A 14693-nucleotide genomic window follows, 5' to 3' on the forward strand; every position below is an offset into this window, starting at 1 on the left:
CAAAATAATCTTGAAAAAGGTAGCCCCTAGAGGAGGAACAGACCAGGGGTACAAGCAAGATTGGATTATCTGGACCAGGCATGATCAGATCATGAGAACGCATAATCGAAAGATTGTGAGATTCTGCATCTGCCAGTTAGGGGATGGCATGAAGATACGATCGAATCGTATGACAGAAGAACGAAAGACGCACGATCAAAAGATTAGATGAGATAGCATAAGATTGCTTTCAACGGATAGATCATGAATGACTAATCCTATGAGATCTTTGAAAATTATGGGATTTATATCCTAACCCAAAGGGAATTTTTTTTTTTTTTCACATTTTATCAGTGTTACCTGAAGGCATCAACCCTAATCCTAATCTATCGGAGTGGAGAGAGAATCTCGACTCATGACTTTGTTCGTGTATCTAAGGACCGATCGTGACCATTGGAAGATGGACCACGGCCTAATCTAGACACCAATGGGTAGGATATCCTAAACTAGGCTCACACACGTGATGCACATGTGTTCGTATACTACATGCATGTGTGGGTTAATCTAGGGGTAAGGCCAAGAGTTCCCTTAGCGCGAATCCATGTTCGATATACTGTACCAGTGTCCGGCGTATCAGTACGTGAACAAGAGATCCGTTTACGTACCATAAAGGTACTAGGCTAAGGGTGGAATGCTTCTCTAGCACAGAGGCACCAGGTGATGAAATCCCAGTCAACCATGCTAGATAACACTCCGGGTTCCTAAAATAGGATGTGTGTGCACGTGAGATGCAAGGGTTTAGATGCAAGTGATGTAAGTGTATGCAATATGTTTGCGCAATCTACGATGCCTTCAGGTTTTGTTAGATTAAGTTCAAGTAAAATGTGATGAGAAAATAAAACAAGACAAAGTAATCTATCAAGTATAGAGTTTTTATGAGCCAGTTAAATTAAATTCAAATGAATTATCTTTTGAAATTTTAATGAAGTTAGGTGATCCCCAGCAGAGTCGCCAGACTGTGGTACCCGGATCCCGCGAGAGGGGCGTGGGGCGCGAGCCGCCGCGCGCTCTCCTTTGGTCTCTCGTATCCACGCGATTGGCGTGTGCATTTTATTATTGATTTGAATTAATCTTTCCTGTGAACTTGGGATCACTAAGGCAATCCGAATTCCACACGAAAGAGACTGACAGAGTCGCCACCTAGATGTGGGATCTAGGACCCGTAATTAACCAGAAATCTAGACTCGCTACCTGGTTACGAGAATGGAAGGTATGGGGAGTTATCCACCACATGCACCATTCTTGCCCGATAATCGGTCTTCGATTCCAAAAGCTAACTCTTTTAAATTTATTTTAAATGGCTCATTCAACTCTATGTTAATGTGCGAACTAAGTGACATGCATCCTATGATCTAATTTCAATGTGAATCCTAAATGTGTATCTTGATTTATTAATTTGTCTGGATTCAATCTAAGTGAAAGTTCTCCTAAAATTCTAATTTCATGGAAAGTCCTAAGTGATTTGATTAAGCATTTACAAGAAAATTAATATACAAAACACCACAATTTGTTTGTGGTGCCGACTCGCGGGTGGTATGCCATCAGACATCCAAGCTGCCTACGTACCCAAGCCTCACTGGGATCAGAGTCGACGTAGTTCGGTGCACCTAAGCTAAGCTACTTATGCCTAACTCAACTAGGACACCGACCTAGACGGGATTGACTGTTTCAACAGTTTTAGGAGAAGTTATTTAATTCAAGTTGAGGATTTTATTATCTTAGGATTTCATCTAAGATGCTATATGATTCTCATCTAAATGCAAATGGTCCCTTAGAATAATGCAGGTTTGCCTACATCCTAGTTTACTAGGCTTGTCCTAGGGAAAGATTGGGTGACTAGTGTAACTAGACCTATGGCACGGTTGCTATACATAGCAAACGTCCGTGATGAGACTGGACTCCTAACTCTAGGACTCCTTAAAACCTAAGACTCCCTAAAACTTAGGACACGACACGACACCGGTGTTCCTAAATTGGGCTCTAAGGGTCCTTACGACGGAAACCGTAATCCAACGGTTCCGAGAGACACGAGGTGAATCGATTTCAGCTCTTGAGGTTAGTGAAAAAAGGGATGGAAGAGATGATGAAATAGTGTGAGGGAATGAGAAAGATAGAGAAAGGTGCGACTGAACTTGGGAGTACCAAATTGCCTACGTACCCCGCGATGGGGATCAAGCCACACGTAGTTCCGCTGGGGAGGTTGCTTGGATTTTGGAAAACAGGATTGGTATTTGGATCAGGAATCGGGTTTGTATTTGAGCATTGGACTTGAGATTCAGAAACATTGATTTAGCAATGGGATTTTGGAATTGGGAATTTGCATCAAAGAATTGAGCATACAGGAATCATCAAGGGTTTGAATTTTGGGAATTCAAAATGGGCGGGCTTATGAGATTCGGCCAAATGGATTCAAACATGCGACTCAGATTGTGTTGGGATATGACTTGGTTAGGCAAAAGGGAGGAAGTTCTATTAGGTGTAAAAGGGCATTAGTAGAATAGGGGAATGACTCGGTTGTGACATGGAAGGCCGCAACTTGGTCGAATGCGACTCGGTTGCATTGGGATGGGTTGATTAAGGAATTGGATTGAGTCAACTAAGGGGAGAGTCCAATTAGTTAAAGAGGTTGAGCATACTCGACTAGAGAGTTGGGTCAACTCGACTAGGGAGGTTGGCTAGAGTTGACTCAGTTGAGCTGGGTTGGGATCCCACTTGGTTGGATTGTATTGGGGCGATTTGACTTAAGCTGCAGGTGGCCTGGCTGGGTTAGATTTAATGTAACCAAATTTATGGATAAATGGTGTGCCTCAGTGAGTGGACAAAGGTATGGCTTGGGTTGATGTGTGGCTATGGTTATAGGGTTTAAGGCTTATGGGTATGGGGTTTAGTGAGTCGGGTCTAAGTTAGGAGCAAACCCGAGACTAGCCATGGTCTAACCAGGAGGAAGCAGGGTACAAACCAGGGTGCGGACCAGGGTGCACCAGGGTGCGAACCAGCAGGGAACCAGGGTGCGAACCAGCAGGGGAACCAGGGTGCAACCAGCATCGAACCTGGGTGCAACCAGCAGCGAACCTGGGTGCAACCAGGGTCTAACCAGAGGCTAACCAGGGGGAACCAGGGTGTGAACCAGGGTGCGAACCAGCAGGGAACCAGGGGCTGGCCAGGGTGCGAACCAGGGTGCGAATTAGTAGGGAACCAGGGTGCGAACCAGCAGGGAACCAGGGTGCAACCAGCATCGAACCTGGGTGCAACCAGCAACGAACCTGGGTGCAACCAGGGTCTAACCAGAGGCTAACCAGGGGGAACCAGGGTGTGAACCATTAGGGAAAAATAAAAATGAAGATAAGATGGGTTAAGAGAAGAGGGAAACATGTATAACTTCAAAGTCTACCATCAAGAAGAATATGATTAAGGATTGATCCTAGATGCTTCCTAACATGGTTTTTCTTTTAAAGTAAAAGATATGCATGAAAGCAGACCCTACATAGAATTGAAATAAATGCCTACCTCTTTGAAAATCCACTTTGTGTTTGATTTTTCTTTGATGTTAATTCCTTGAAGATGATTCCTTGCTTGATAATGACTGCTTTTGATATATATCACCCAACGTATAAAATCACCCGATCCGGCAAGGATGGCCGAACCCTTGAAGAGATGAGGGAGAGGGATGAATTTTCTAAGAGAGGGGTTCCTTTTCTTCTTCTCTTGGATGGTGGGATGAGAGGGTATTTATAGGAGAATGGGATAGGAGGTTAGGTGAGGTTAGGTGAGGTTAGGTAAGGTTAGGTGAGGTTAGGTAAGGTTAGGTGAGGTTAGGTGAGGTTAGGTGAGGTTTGAATGGTTAGGATGAGAGGAGAGGTTAGGTGAGGTTAGGTGAGGTTTGGATGGTTAGGATGAGAGGAGAGGTTAGGTGGTTTTGGATGGTTAGACCCAGGTCAAGATCTGCCATTGATCTAACGATTTACGGAAATCGGGTCTCGGAATGGAATCAGGGTCCGGGCTATGAAGTGACCCTAGCTTATTTTGTCCCGATTATTGATCCGTAATGTCAGATCAAGATATTAATGACCTAAAACATATAAATCAATGATAGAGGGGGTTCTCACATGGATTTAACACACTAAATTCACCAATCAGGGTATTTTTCAATTTTTCGGATCTAATCATCTCACCAGGTACATCTCTTTATCATTTTGTTTTTTTCAAAAAATTTGAGGATGCATACTTTACCAATGAAATTCTACGGATCAATATATTAGGTTATTGTTGGTTAAAGTAAAGCAAAATGTGGGTGTCTACAATAAGCCACTGTTTACCCTATATATACCAGTTGTAAACACTCTAAACCACTGATAAGCTTATATAAACCACTTATAAACACTATAAACTACTTCTTACCCTATATAAACCAATGATAAACACTCTAAACCACTGATAAGCCTACATAAACCACTTATAAACACTCTAAATCACTGATAGGCTTATATAAACCACTGTTTACCCTATATAAACCAGTTGTAAACACTCTAAACCACTTATAAACCCTATAAACTACTGCTCACCCTGTATAAATCATTTATAAATCCTTATAAACCAATTATAAACACTCTAAACCACTGGTAAGCCTTAATAAACCACTAATTACGATTATAAACCACTACGGAGGATTCTTAACCAAAGAAGCTATATAAACCACTTATAAACACCCACTTCAGTACCGGTTTATGGTAGTGAAATACTGGTTAAACTTAAGAAATTAATGGTTTACAGAAAAATAACAATGATTATAAAGTGTTTAAAGTAATTTAAATAAGATTAAATAGTGATTGAAGGCTTTCTGCAATGGAAGACAGTAGTTTAATATGGAAAACTTTCATTCAAGTTTATAAACATGCCTTATAATGGAAAGAGAGAGGAGAGGGGTAAAAATACACACCTTTCCATTAAATGGAAGCTTTCTGCAATGGAATGGTGGTTTATAGTGAAGATTTTTAAGATTTCCAAATCCAATAACGTTTTTTTCCAATATTTGTTGAAAATGGAGGCGTGCAATGCAATGAAGGGTTAGGAAGGCTTTCACATCTAAAAATGAGGTTTTCAGCAATAGAATGGAGCTTTTGGCATCTAACAATTGAGGTTTTTGGGTTTCAAAAATGGAGGTTTTTGGGTTTTTCATACGTACGTTTTTTGGTAGGTGGGAGGAAGAAGAAGAAGAGGGAAAAAGGTGGGTTTTGGGATTTGTTTTTTTCTAAATGTAATCATTTCAAAAAGGTGATTTGATAGGGGGAGAGAGAGAGAGAGAGAGTCAAGAGCATTTTAGTCATATGCACTCTTGATGGGTGATTTAGAAAACACCCCTCTTGAAATGTCATAGTCAGTAGAAACCCCTTCTGTATGGTCATTTTCCCTAAAAGAAAGAAGGGGCGGAAATATCACATCAATTTCATTTTGCACACTAAAATAATCCAAATCGCTCAAATTTCAGTTACAGACGTTTGACCCTTTTCCCTCTCGATCTCTCCCTCACAACCGGTGTAAAAGTTTTCCGACCAGAGAAAGACATGGAAATGGCGGATTTCTCTTCGGAAAATGTTTCTTCCTTCTTTCGAGATCTGATTGTGTGGAGACAACGACGAATATGATGGTCTAAGACGGTTTTTGCCAAAAGTAAACCTCAAATTTGTGGAGCTAGGGTTTGTTGAGGCTATTTCTCAACAGATATGTTATTTTCTAGGTTTTTTCGATCTAGAGAAGGAGTTTTTGTGCAGCTTCAAGGGTATTTCACTTTTCTTTGCTGGAATTAGGGTTGTCTACCCTTGTTTTGGTTGAGTTTCAGAAATTCCAAGCTTACTCTTTATTTGGTGCTTGTGGAGGGTTTTTGTGGAATTTGAAGGATAGGTAGGGTTTTTGTGGTCGACAAAGACGATTTGATGGATTTCGAGGGTTTTTACAAAGAGTAAGCTTGGAATTTGTGGAGTTAGGGTTTGTTAAGGGTATTTCAACAGATCTGGTATTTTCTAGGTTTTTTCGATCTAGCTAATGGGTTATTGTGCACCTTGAAGGATATTTCACTGTTCTATAATGAAATTAGGGGGTTTTCTACGCTTGTTGTGGTTGATTTCGGTGTTTTCTAGGGTTTATTTGGTGGATGTGGAGAGTTTTTGTGGAATTTAAAGAATACCTAGGGTTTTCGTGGTCGAGTGATGGATTTTGAGGGTTTTTACAACAATTACGCCGGGGATTTCTAGAATTAGGGTTTCAGATAACAGTTTCTTAGTGTGTTTGAAGTGTATTATGTGAATGATTGGTTCGATGCTGTTTTGGGGCTTTTTGGAGATTAGTATTAAAAGCTAGAATTTCAAATTCTTTACAGTTCTTGAATTGCAGTTAAAGCAAGTAGATTTGAGAGTTCTCTATGGCAGCTGGGAGAGAATTAGGGTTCCCAAAGACAGGTGGTTGCAGTCTGAGAGAAGTCATTGCAAGGGCGACCCTCCGCGGAATTCGAAATCAAGGGCATCTATACGTCGAGCTAAGGGAAGATGGTAAACGGTTCATCTTCTTCTGCACACTCTGTCTCTCTCCTTGTTATAGTGATTCAATACTTTTTGATCACCTAAAAGGAAATCTTCACCGTCAAAGGTACGCTGCTGCGAAAGTTACACTTTTTGGAACAAATCCATGGCCTTTTAATGATGGTGTTTTTTTCTTCCATGATTCGTCTGAGAAAGAGAGACAGCAGCTTGTGGTTTTGGACTCTCATGAAGATAGGATTATGAATACTAACAGCAATAATCATGGAGTTATTGTCAGTAGTCAGGACAAAAATACAAAATCCAATGGTAATTGTGCAACAATGCTTGATGGGTATGGGTGTGATATGGGTTCAACTTCTAATGGCTGTAGTTCTGAACTAGTTATGAACGGTCATGACAAAATTTCGAATGTTAACTATGATAATCACCAGATGGTAATTCCTGGGGTTCTGATTAATGATGAAGTATCTATTTTAGGGATAAAGTTTCTTGGGGTTGGGCACATTGCGTCGAGGATCTTCGAAACTAATGAGATTAGTGAGAAGGTTAATAGAATATGGTGTGCTTGGTTGGGAGAGGGGGAGTCTGGTGACGGGGACATGTTCTTGGCTCCTGATAGTGATTTTGCTATCATTAACTTTTCTTACACGTATGATCTAGGCAGAAAAGCGGTTATGAATGATTTGAGCCTTCTGTCCTCTTATAGTCCTGATGAGGAAATGAACAACAGCCGGAGCAATAGAAAGAAGAGAACAAAATCGTTCTCTGAACCTGAGGATATGCTTGAGGCTTTCAGTGATCATTGTGGACAAAGTCTAGTTTTGAGTAATTCCACGGAAAAAGCTCTAACATCTAACAGATATGATGATCAGCTTCAACATTCAACATTTAGATCGAACAAGCATGTTAGGCGGGAGTTGAGGAGACAAAATCGGTTAGCGGCTGAAAGAATGTGTGATGTCTGTCAACAACGGATGCTTCCTGGTAAAGATGTTGCCACCCTTTTCAATAGGAGGACTGGGAGCCTTGCTTGCAGTAGTAGAAACACGAATGGGGTAAATATTGTATTTTCAAAAACTAAGTATTGTTTCATTCCTTCTTTTTTTTTTTGTAATTTTACCTTTTTCTTTCTTTCTCAACATGCAGGCATTTCATGTATTTCATGCTTCCTGCCTTGTACACTGGCTTCTTCTTTGCGAGTTAGAAATGTGGACTGGTCAGTCAAGTAATGCAAAAGTCTCCAATAGGAGTAGTGCTCGGGGGTGTAGGAGAAAAAGAGGAGCCAACTCCAGCAAAATGCGAATGAGCAATGGGAAGAGGGCTACAAGAACGCATATTTCTTCTGTACTTTGTCCAGAGTGCCAGGGTACTGGTATGAACATTGAAGGAGATGAGATGGAGAAACCAACTATCCCTCTTTCCGAGGTTCGCACTTTACAAATTATTCTACCATTTTGATAATCAATGTTGCTTGCTTACTATTGAGCTTCTTTTTTCTTATAAATATTTATCTGGAGCCTTATTTGGCCTTTTGCTGGCTCATTGTTATTGTTTCAGATGTTCCTTTATAAGATAAAAGCAATTGAATCACACAAGGCATGGATGAGAAATCCTGAAATACTGCAGAAATGTTCGACTGGTCTTCATCTTCCTTGTGGTTCTGGAGAAAATTTTCAGGTTTGTTGGATGGGGTTTTCTGATTCAACACCTTTTTGCTAAAACAATTTTCTAGATTATCAGTGATATATCTACCTCCTACATTTCAGGAAAAGGTGTTGCCTTTAAAGTTGCTGCATTTCTATCGAGCCATTCAATAGAGCTTGACCCGAAGTTTGTATAAAATGTAAAGGCTTTGTTTGATCACGAGTAACTCTTTTCCAAAGCAACGTCTAGATGTGATGGCTCACAGTACATGCTTCTTCATGATGCTGTTGTACTGGTACGTTGATCTTGTTTCTATAATAGTTGACCTGTTTGCCAAGGCGTAGAGAATTAGTCTCCAACCATTGTAAGTCTATAGTCTCTCTTTTCATCAAGATCGGATCCATACATCATAGATACATAGGCCAGTGACCTTGGTTGGTTACATGCTAATGTAACTGTGTACATACCTGTTGTCTAACATAGGTCAAAGCAGTGTTCAGTGTTGGCATTGTAAGCATTGTAAATGACTTGGAGGGCTAGATTGATTTTGAATGTAGATTTCACACAATTTCTCGTGTATTTTTTTACTATTTCCTCATGGAAAGGCAATTTTATTAATCAAGCAAAATGTGCAAGGAGAAGAAACTGAGAATTACGAAGTGATGATACCTGTATCCATTGATAGGGGCAGAAGCTTCGGAAGTGAGAGCAGGAGCAAGAGCTAGCGGCAGCATGTTGGATATAAAATTCTTTTGCCTTGTAAAACAATAGACATTACTTTTTTAGTTGCATATCTGATAAGCTTGAAGTAGGCACTGCATGATAGCATAGTTTGGTTGCTTAAGCTTTCTTGTGACTTTGTGCTTGCACATATCTTCTATCGACGAGGCACTACTTTGCTTTGATACGAGTATGGGTATTAGAAACAACACATTGTCACATGTTTCTTCCCTAATGTAATTTCAGGTTTCCTAGAGCATTCCCTCTTTCTATATAGAGATGTCGAGTTATTGTCACCGTCAATCTTGTTGTACTTGCACATATCTTCTATCGACGAGGCACTACTTTGCTTTGATACGAGGATGGGTATTAGAAACAACCCATTGTCACTTGTTTCTTCCCTAATGTAGTTTCAGTTTCTATATAGAGATGTCGAGTTGTCACCGTTGATCTTGTTGTGCTTGCACATATCTTCTATCGACGAGGCACTACTTTGCTTTGAATACGAGTATGGGTATTAGAAACAACCCATTGTCACTTGTTTCTTCCCTAATGTAGTTTCAGGTTTCCTTGAGCATTCCTTCTTTCTATATAGAGATGTCGAGTTATTGTCACCGTCAATCTTGTTGTGACAACCGACGTATGCCAGATCACACTTGTATAGGGTTATCTAGAAACTGGAATGAGGCTGACAGACTATCAGGGGAACATGCAACTCTTATGATTTGACCATAGAAATATGATTAAACAATATAAATTTTAAGAGTCTTTATGAGTAAATTTAATTATCTAATCAATCTACACATACGCATGCAAGTAGCTTAAGATTTCAACATAGCACCTTGACAAACAATTGCAGATCTTCTCAGGTGGTTGCTTTTTCTGTCCTCTGTAGATCAGTGGGATTGATAGTGAGACATTCCATTGTTTTTTTTTGAAATGGTAAATGATTTAATTAATAAGGGAACCGAGAAGGTCCATAATATATACAAGAGAAAGAAACAGAAACAAAAAATACAAGGGAAGTCTCACAGCGGCAAAAAATCAAACCACTCTAACCCTAGTCTAGGAACATCAAATCTAGCTAAAGAATCCGCCTCCCCATCGGCCGATCTTGTTCAATGCTTGAAAACAATTGAAGATCCGGAACAAGAGTCCTCAATTTCCTCAAAGAGACTAAGGAACCTCCACGGAGGGTTCGCCAATCCTGACAACCAACTAATAACATTGGCCGAGTCTCCTTCCGCAAGCACCGAATCCAATTGATCTAAATCTAAGCGCATAATGCCACTGAATGCCGCTTTAACTTCAGCTTCAGATGAGTCAGTAATACCGATTGGGCCTGAGTAAGCCCACACCACCTCGCGAAGACTATCTCTACATAGACCACCAATTCCGGCCAGATTTGGGTTTCCAAAACAAGACCTATCAAAATTTATTTTTAGAAATCCAGGAGGCGGGGGAACCCAGTTTTGAATAATTGGAGCCCTTCTCTCCGCTTTCGAACAAATTATCTGCCAACCCTCCCAGAGATCGAAAGCTGATACAAATCTAAATAATTGAATACTCCTCGCCCATAAAATAGTTAAACCGATAATTTTAATATAAAGCCAATATGGCGATTTGGCCTCTCCCACAAATACCCTGTGATTCCTTTCTTTCCATATAATCCACCACAATGCCACAAGGCAGAACCTCCATAAGACCGTTCCTTTCTTCTTCCACGGAGCGAATTCCCAGCTACTAACAACTTCAGGAATAGATTTTGGAAATACCCAACAGATACCAAACCTCGATAAGATATGCCCCCAAATCTATTGCACTACCTTGTAATGAATAAATAGATGTTCTATAGATTCTCCATCCTCCAAACAAAGATGACAATGATACATTAGGATCATGCTCCTTCTTAAAAAATTGATGGTTTGAATTCGGCCACAACAAGCCGCCCAACCAAAGAAACACACCCGAGGGGGGCAATGCAATTTCCAAACCTTAGCTGCCAGAGAATCTCCAGAAAGAGGAGAAAAATGGAAACAGAAAGATTTAACGGAAAAGTACCCGGAAGAATTTCAAGTCCAAATTCTTATATCCGAACCACTTCTCTTAATATAACACTTTCCAATTAATTCAAGAAGCTGAGATATAGAGTCAAGTTCACGATAAAAAAAATTCCTCCTGAACTTCAGACTCCATATCACTTTAAGATCTATACGATCAAAGCATTTACAAACTAGCGCATTCTTATTAGATGCCACCAAGAACAAATCTAGATACAGAAGCCCTAAAGGCTCAACCGAACACCATGCATCTAACCAAAATCTAATACGGTCCCCGGAATAAACCTTAAAGCAAATCCCCTTCTGGAAATCGTGAGAAATGTATAAGATATCACGCCACACCATTACCCCCTTCTTAACCCATGCATCATCAGGGTCCCACCTGCCTTCCATTTAGCCATACTTGCTTTCAATCAACCCACATAGATGCTTGTTCCTCCCCAAACCTCCAAAGCCATTTGCTTAATAGAGCTCGGTTAAAACCTTTAATTCTTCTAATACCCAGACCTCCAGACTTTATCGAAAGACAAACTTTCTGCTATTTTACCAAAGAAATACCTTTCTTGGAATCCGACCCGCCCCATAGAAATCTTCGTAGAATCTGTTCAATTCTCAAAGCCACGCTAACCAGACATTTCAACATAGATAAATAATAGATTGAAATATTGGCCAACACCGTCTTTACAAGAGTCAACCTCCCCCCTTCAGAAACAAGGTTTTATTCCAAGTTTCCAATCTTTTCTCAATTCTTTCCACAATAGGGACCCAAAGAGATTTGCTTGCTCTACCTCCAAAGGAAGCCCTAGATACGACGAAGGGAGACTATCCACTTTACAACCCAAAATTTTTGCAAAGGTGACGGCCTCATCTGGAGATGAATCAATAGCATACATTCTCGACTTCTAGAGGTCGGTCCGCTGCCCTGTAATCAACTCGTAACATCTAAGAGTTGCCTTGATATTCAGAATCTTTACATAATCAGGCACAGTAAATACAAGAGTATCATCAGCAAACTGAAGGATCGACACTTCTACATTTTCACTTACAATAGATAATCCTTCCAGAAAGCCCTTAGCAGACTTGAAAAAACCTTTTGGAGAGCCATTAATAAAAATAGAGAACCAAGCCGACGAAATACACTTCCTAATCCATCATCTCTACCGACTACCAAAAGCCATCCTCCCAAGAAGATAGTCCAGACAATCCCATTCCACTCTATTATACGCCTTCTCCATATCATCTTGCCTATTGGAATGTCTCCATAGGCAAGAGACATTCCAATGTATCTTGCCTTTTAAAGCTTATGACTGAACAACTAGTTGGACTTTTTTTTGGGTTTCATTACAGAGAGCCTGGAAAGTACAGCCACAATAAAATCCAGAGCTCTTGTTGTTCTCTTTCACCAAACTTTCCCTCCAGTTCCTGGTTCAGCTGATGGTGGCAGAAAGCTCTTCCACGCTGTCAAAGATGTTACCCCTCCTGCTCCAGCTCTACTTTATTAAAGGGTAATATTACAAGAACAAGGAAAACCCCATAATAGTAGTCATCCTAGCAAGAAAACAACTATAACAAAAATTAGAATAACTGTGAAGCAACCATGCTGTAGAACAGTACCTTATAATCCCTGCTAGCTTCCAAGGTCCTGCTCATAATCCTTTTGCGATTGGATGAGTCACCTTCAACTATTGGATTTCCACCCAAGGAACCAATGAAGATTTTCAATCCATATAAGAGTGCTCTAGCTTCTGCTTCATTGGAATCATAGATGCCTGCTAGTGGTAAGAAACCTTGATGATGCTTCAATTTACGCCACGGAACACTCCCTCTATGCTGGCCAAACCTGAGATTCTGTCAAAGTTAAACTTTAGCCAGCCAGTCTATGGTTGCAGCTATTTGGGGCCGGCCTACAAAATGATCTCTGTTGAATAGAGATATAACATCTGAATTCGTCACTCCGTCAGGATGCGGTTGAGGAACTAGAGTTCTCTCTTCATCATTGAAATCCGCCAAAAACTCAGTGTGGTGCTCTCAAAAAGCTCAATCCTCTACGTTGAAACAAATAGATCAGGAATTCGACCTTTGATCCGCCCGTTCCGATCCTTGCTTACTAAACAGTTGCACCCGTGGATTTTTATGTTGGGAGAACTCCCTGATCCTTCCGCGTGGAAGGGAAGAAAGAAAGAAAACGAACACGGAGAAACGAAAGCGGTTCATAGGGCCCTCAAAAAAGGGGATAGAGAGTGCGGAACAGGATTTCTAAGCAGTTTACAATCTCTACCTATACATTCCATGGCAAACAGAAGGCAGTTTTGTCGTTGGGCTGGATTGGTTGTTTTGTATCTACTTCAAATTCAAAAAGTGTCTTTAAGGTCTTCTCCGGTATTCATGCCCGATGTCAGCCATGCCTACCTATGCCCCAACATAGGTTGCTGTTGCTACTAAACACATGAGTCAACTGGTTATTCAGTGAAGCGGGAACTATGTAAGAGGGCTTTCAACTTGCAAGAGGGCTTTACACTTCCGGCTAAATTGCTGCCACAGCAGAGAGAGAGAGAGAGAGAGAGAGAGAGAGAGAGAGCTTGGGGCCGAGTGTGGGCTGGGGACAAAAACGTAGAGCTTGGCTTCGAGCGTGGGATGCGGAGCAAGAGGGAGCTTGCGGTGCGGAGCGAGAGAAGTATCGTTAGGTTTTTTAAATCTGGGTTTTAGAAATCTTAGGCTGCTACAGGGGTTTCTAAAACCTGGTTTTCTCACTAAAAATTCACGTGCGTGGATTATAAAATTTAGGATTTTGAGTATCCAAACACTATCATCAAGCAAAATTTTTGACCAGCTTTGGGTGTGGATTTGGCCTTGAGCTCCTTTTCCCAAATTATTTTCCTCTAATTCTTGCGTACCTCTTGAGAAGAACAAGAGCAAAGTTTTTGACGAGCTTTGGCCCAAGCCAATATGTCCAATTTAATGTCAAGAGTGACCCATGTCCAGTGATTTCCCTTTCTCGTTGAAGATTCTTCTTGCGTACCTCTAGAGAAGGACAGATAGCTGATTCACCTCAGTCACGACCAAGTGTGGCACGTTAACTTTCATGTGAATGGGTGAGATTAGTTTAACTAAAGACCGTTTTTTTAATCAGTCATCCCTAGAAAAGTGATCGGGCTAATTTTGGGTGAGTCACTTAATTGAGATCGAGGTGAAATCTATTTTGAATGTTGATAGCATCTCGGGTCACATTCACATAATGGCGTAAAATAATGTTAGTTGTGTCATTATTAGAATGAGGAGTGGGGATATTAGTCCTTTTTTCAAAACAAGACGCAACAAAAAACATGGAAAGATGGTTAAGTGTCTATGTTTTCTAGAACCGATTTTCCTAGCTCTATTTGGTTGCTTGTTTTGGGGGGATTGTAGGAGTTTCAAATGCATGAGATCTCCCAGAGATCTCCCCAAAGCTTTGTTTGGTTGTCATTTACACCTTTGACCACTAACAACTTCTAGACATCATTATTGGTTTTTATCCTAGGTGGCGCCTACGTGGCGGAGATGTTCCCCCCCCCCCCATAATCTTCTCTCCTTTTTTCACCAAAATGGAAAAATTTGTTGGGAGAATTAGGAGAAATTCTTGTCTTATTCTTTCTCTCTCTTACTTTTCTCTCTCTTCCACCTATATTTTGATAATGACACCCTACATCTTCCGCTAATT

General features: G+C 40.7%; 1 protein-coding gene across 1 annotated transcript; it reads left to right on the forward strand.

Moving 5' to 3' along the window:
- Nucleotides 1-5468: 5468 nt before the first annotated feature.
- LOC143882183 (acyl-UDP-N-acetylglucosamine O-acyltransferase) lies at nt 5469-9041 on the forward strand. The gene is made up of 4 exons (XM_077385645.1): nt 5469-7627; nt 7719-7997; nt 8130-8249; nt 8339-9041. Exons 1-4 carry the CDS (start codon nt 6455-6457, stop codon nt 8387-8389), a joined length of 1623 nt encoding a protein of 540 aa, XP_077241760.1. The 5' UTR covers nt 5469-6454; the 3' UTR covers nt 8390-9041.
- Nucleotides 9042-14693: the final 5652 nt, after the last annotated feature.

Source organism: Tasmannia lanceolata, unplaced genomic scaffold (genome assembly GCF_043159265.1).
Source record: "Tasmannia lanceolata isolate RefF3 unplaced genomic scaffold, GAP_Taslan_0.1 ptg000007l, whole genome shotgun sequence".
NCBI classification, from domain to species: Eukaryota; Viridiplantae; Streptophyta; class Magnoliopsida; order Canellales; family Winteraceae; genus Tasmannia; species Tasmannia lanceolata.

What these genes read in the sequence shown, in the direction of transcription:
- LOC143882183 (XM_077385645.1), top strand. Translation starts at nt 6,455, where the DNA reads ATGGCAGCTGGGAGAGAATTAGGGTTCCCAAAGACAGGTGGTTGCAGT. An exon ending in GTAGTAGAAACACGAATGGG is followed by an intron (nt 7,628 to 7,718) that starts GTAAATATTGTA and finishes CTCAACATGCAG; the next exon opens with GCATTTCATGTATTTCATGC. An exon ending in CAACTATCCCTCTTTCCGAG is followed by an intron (nt 7,998 to 8,129) that starts GTTCGCACTTTA and finishes TTATTGTTTCAG; the next exon opens with ATGTTCCTTTATAAGATAAA.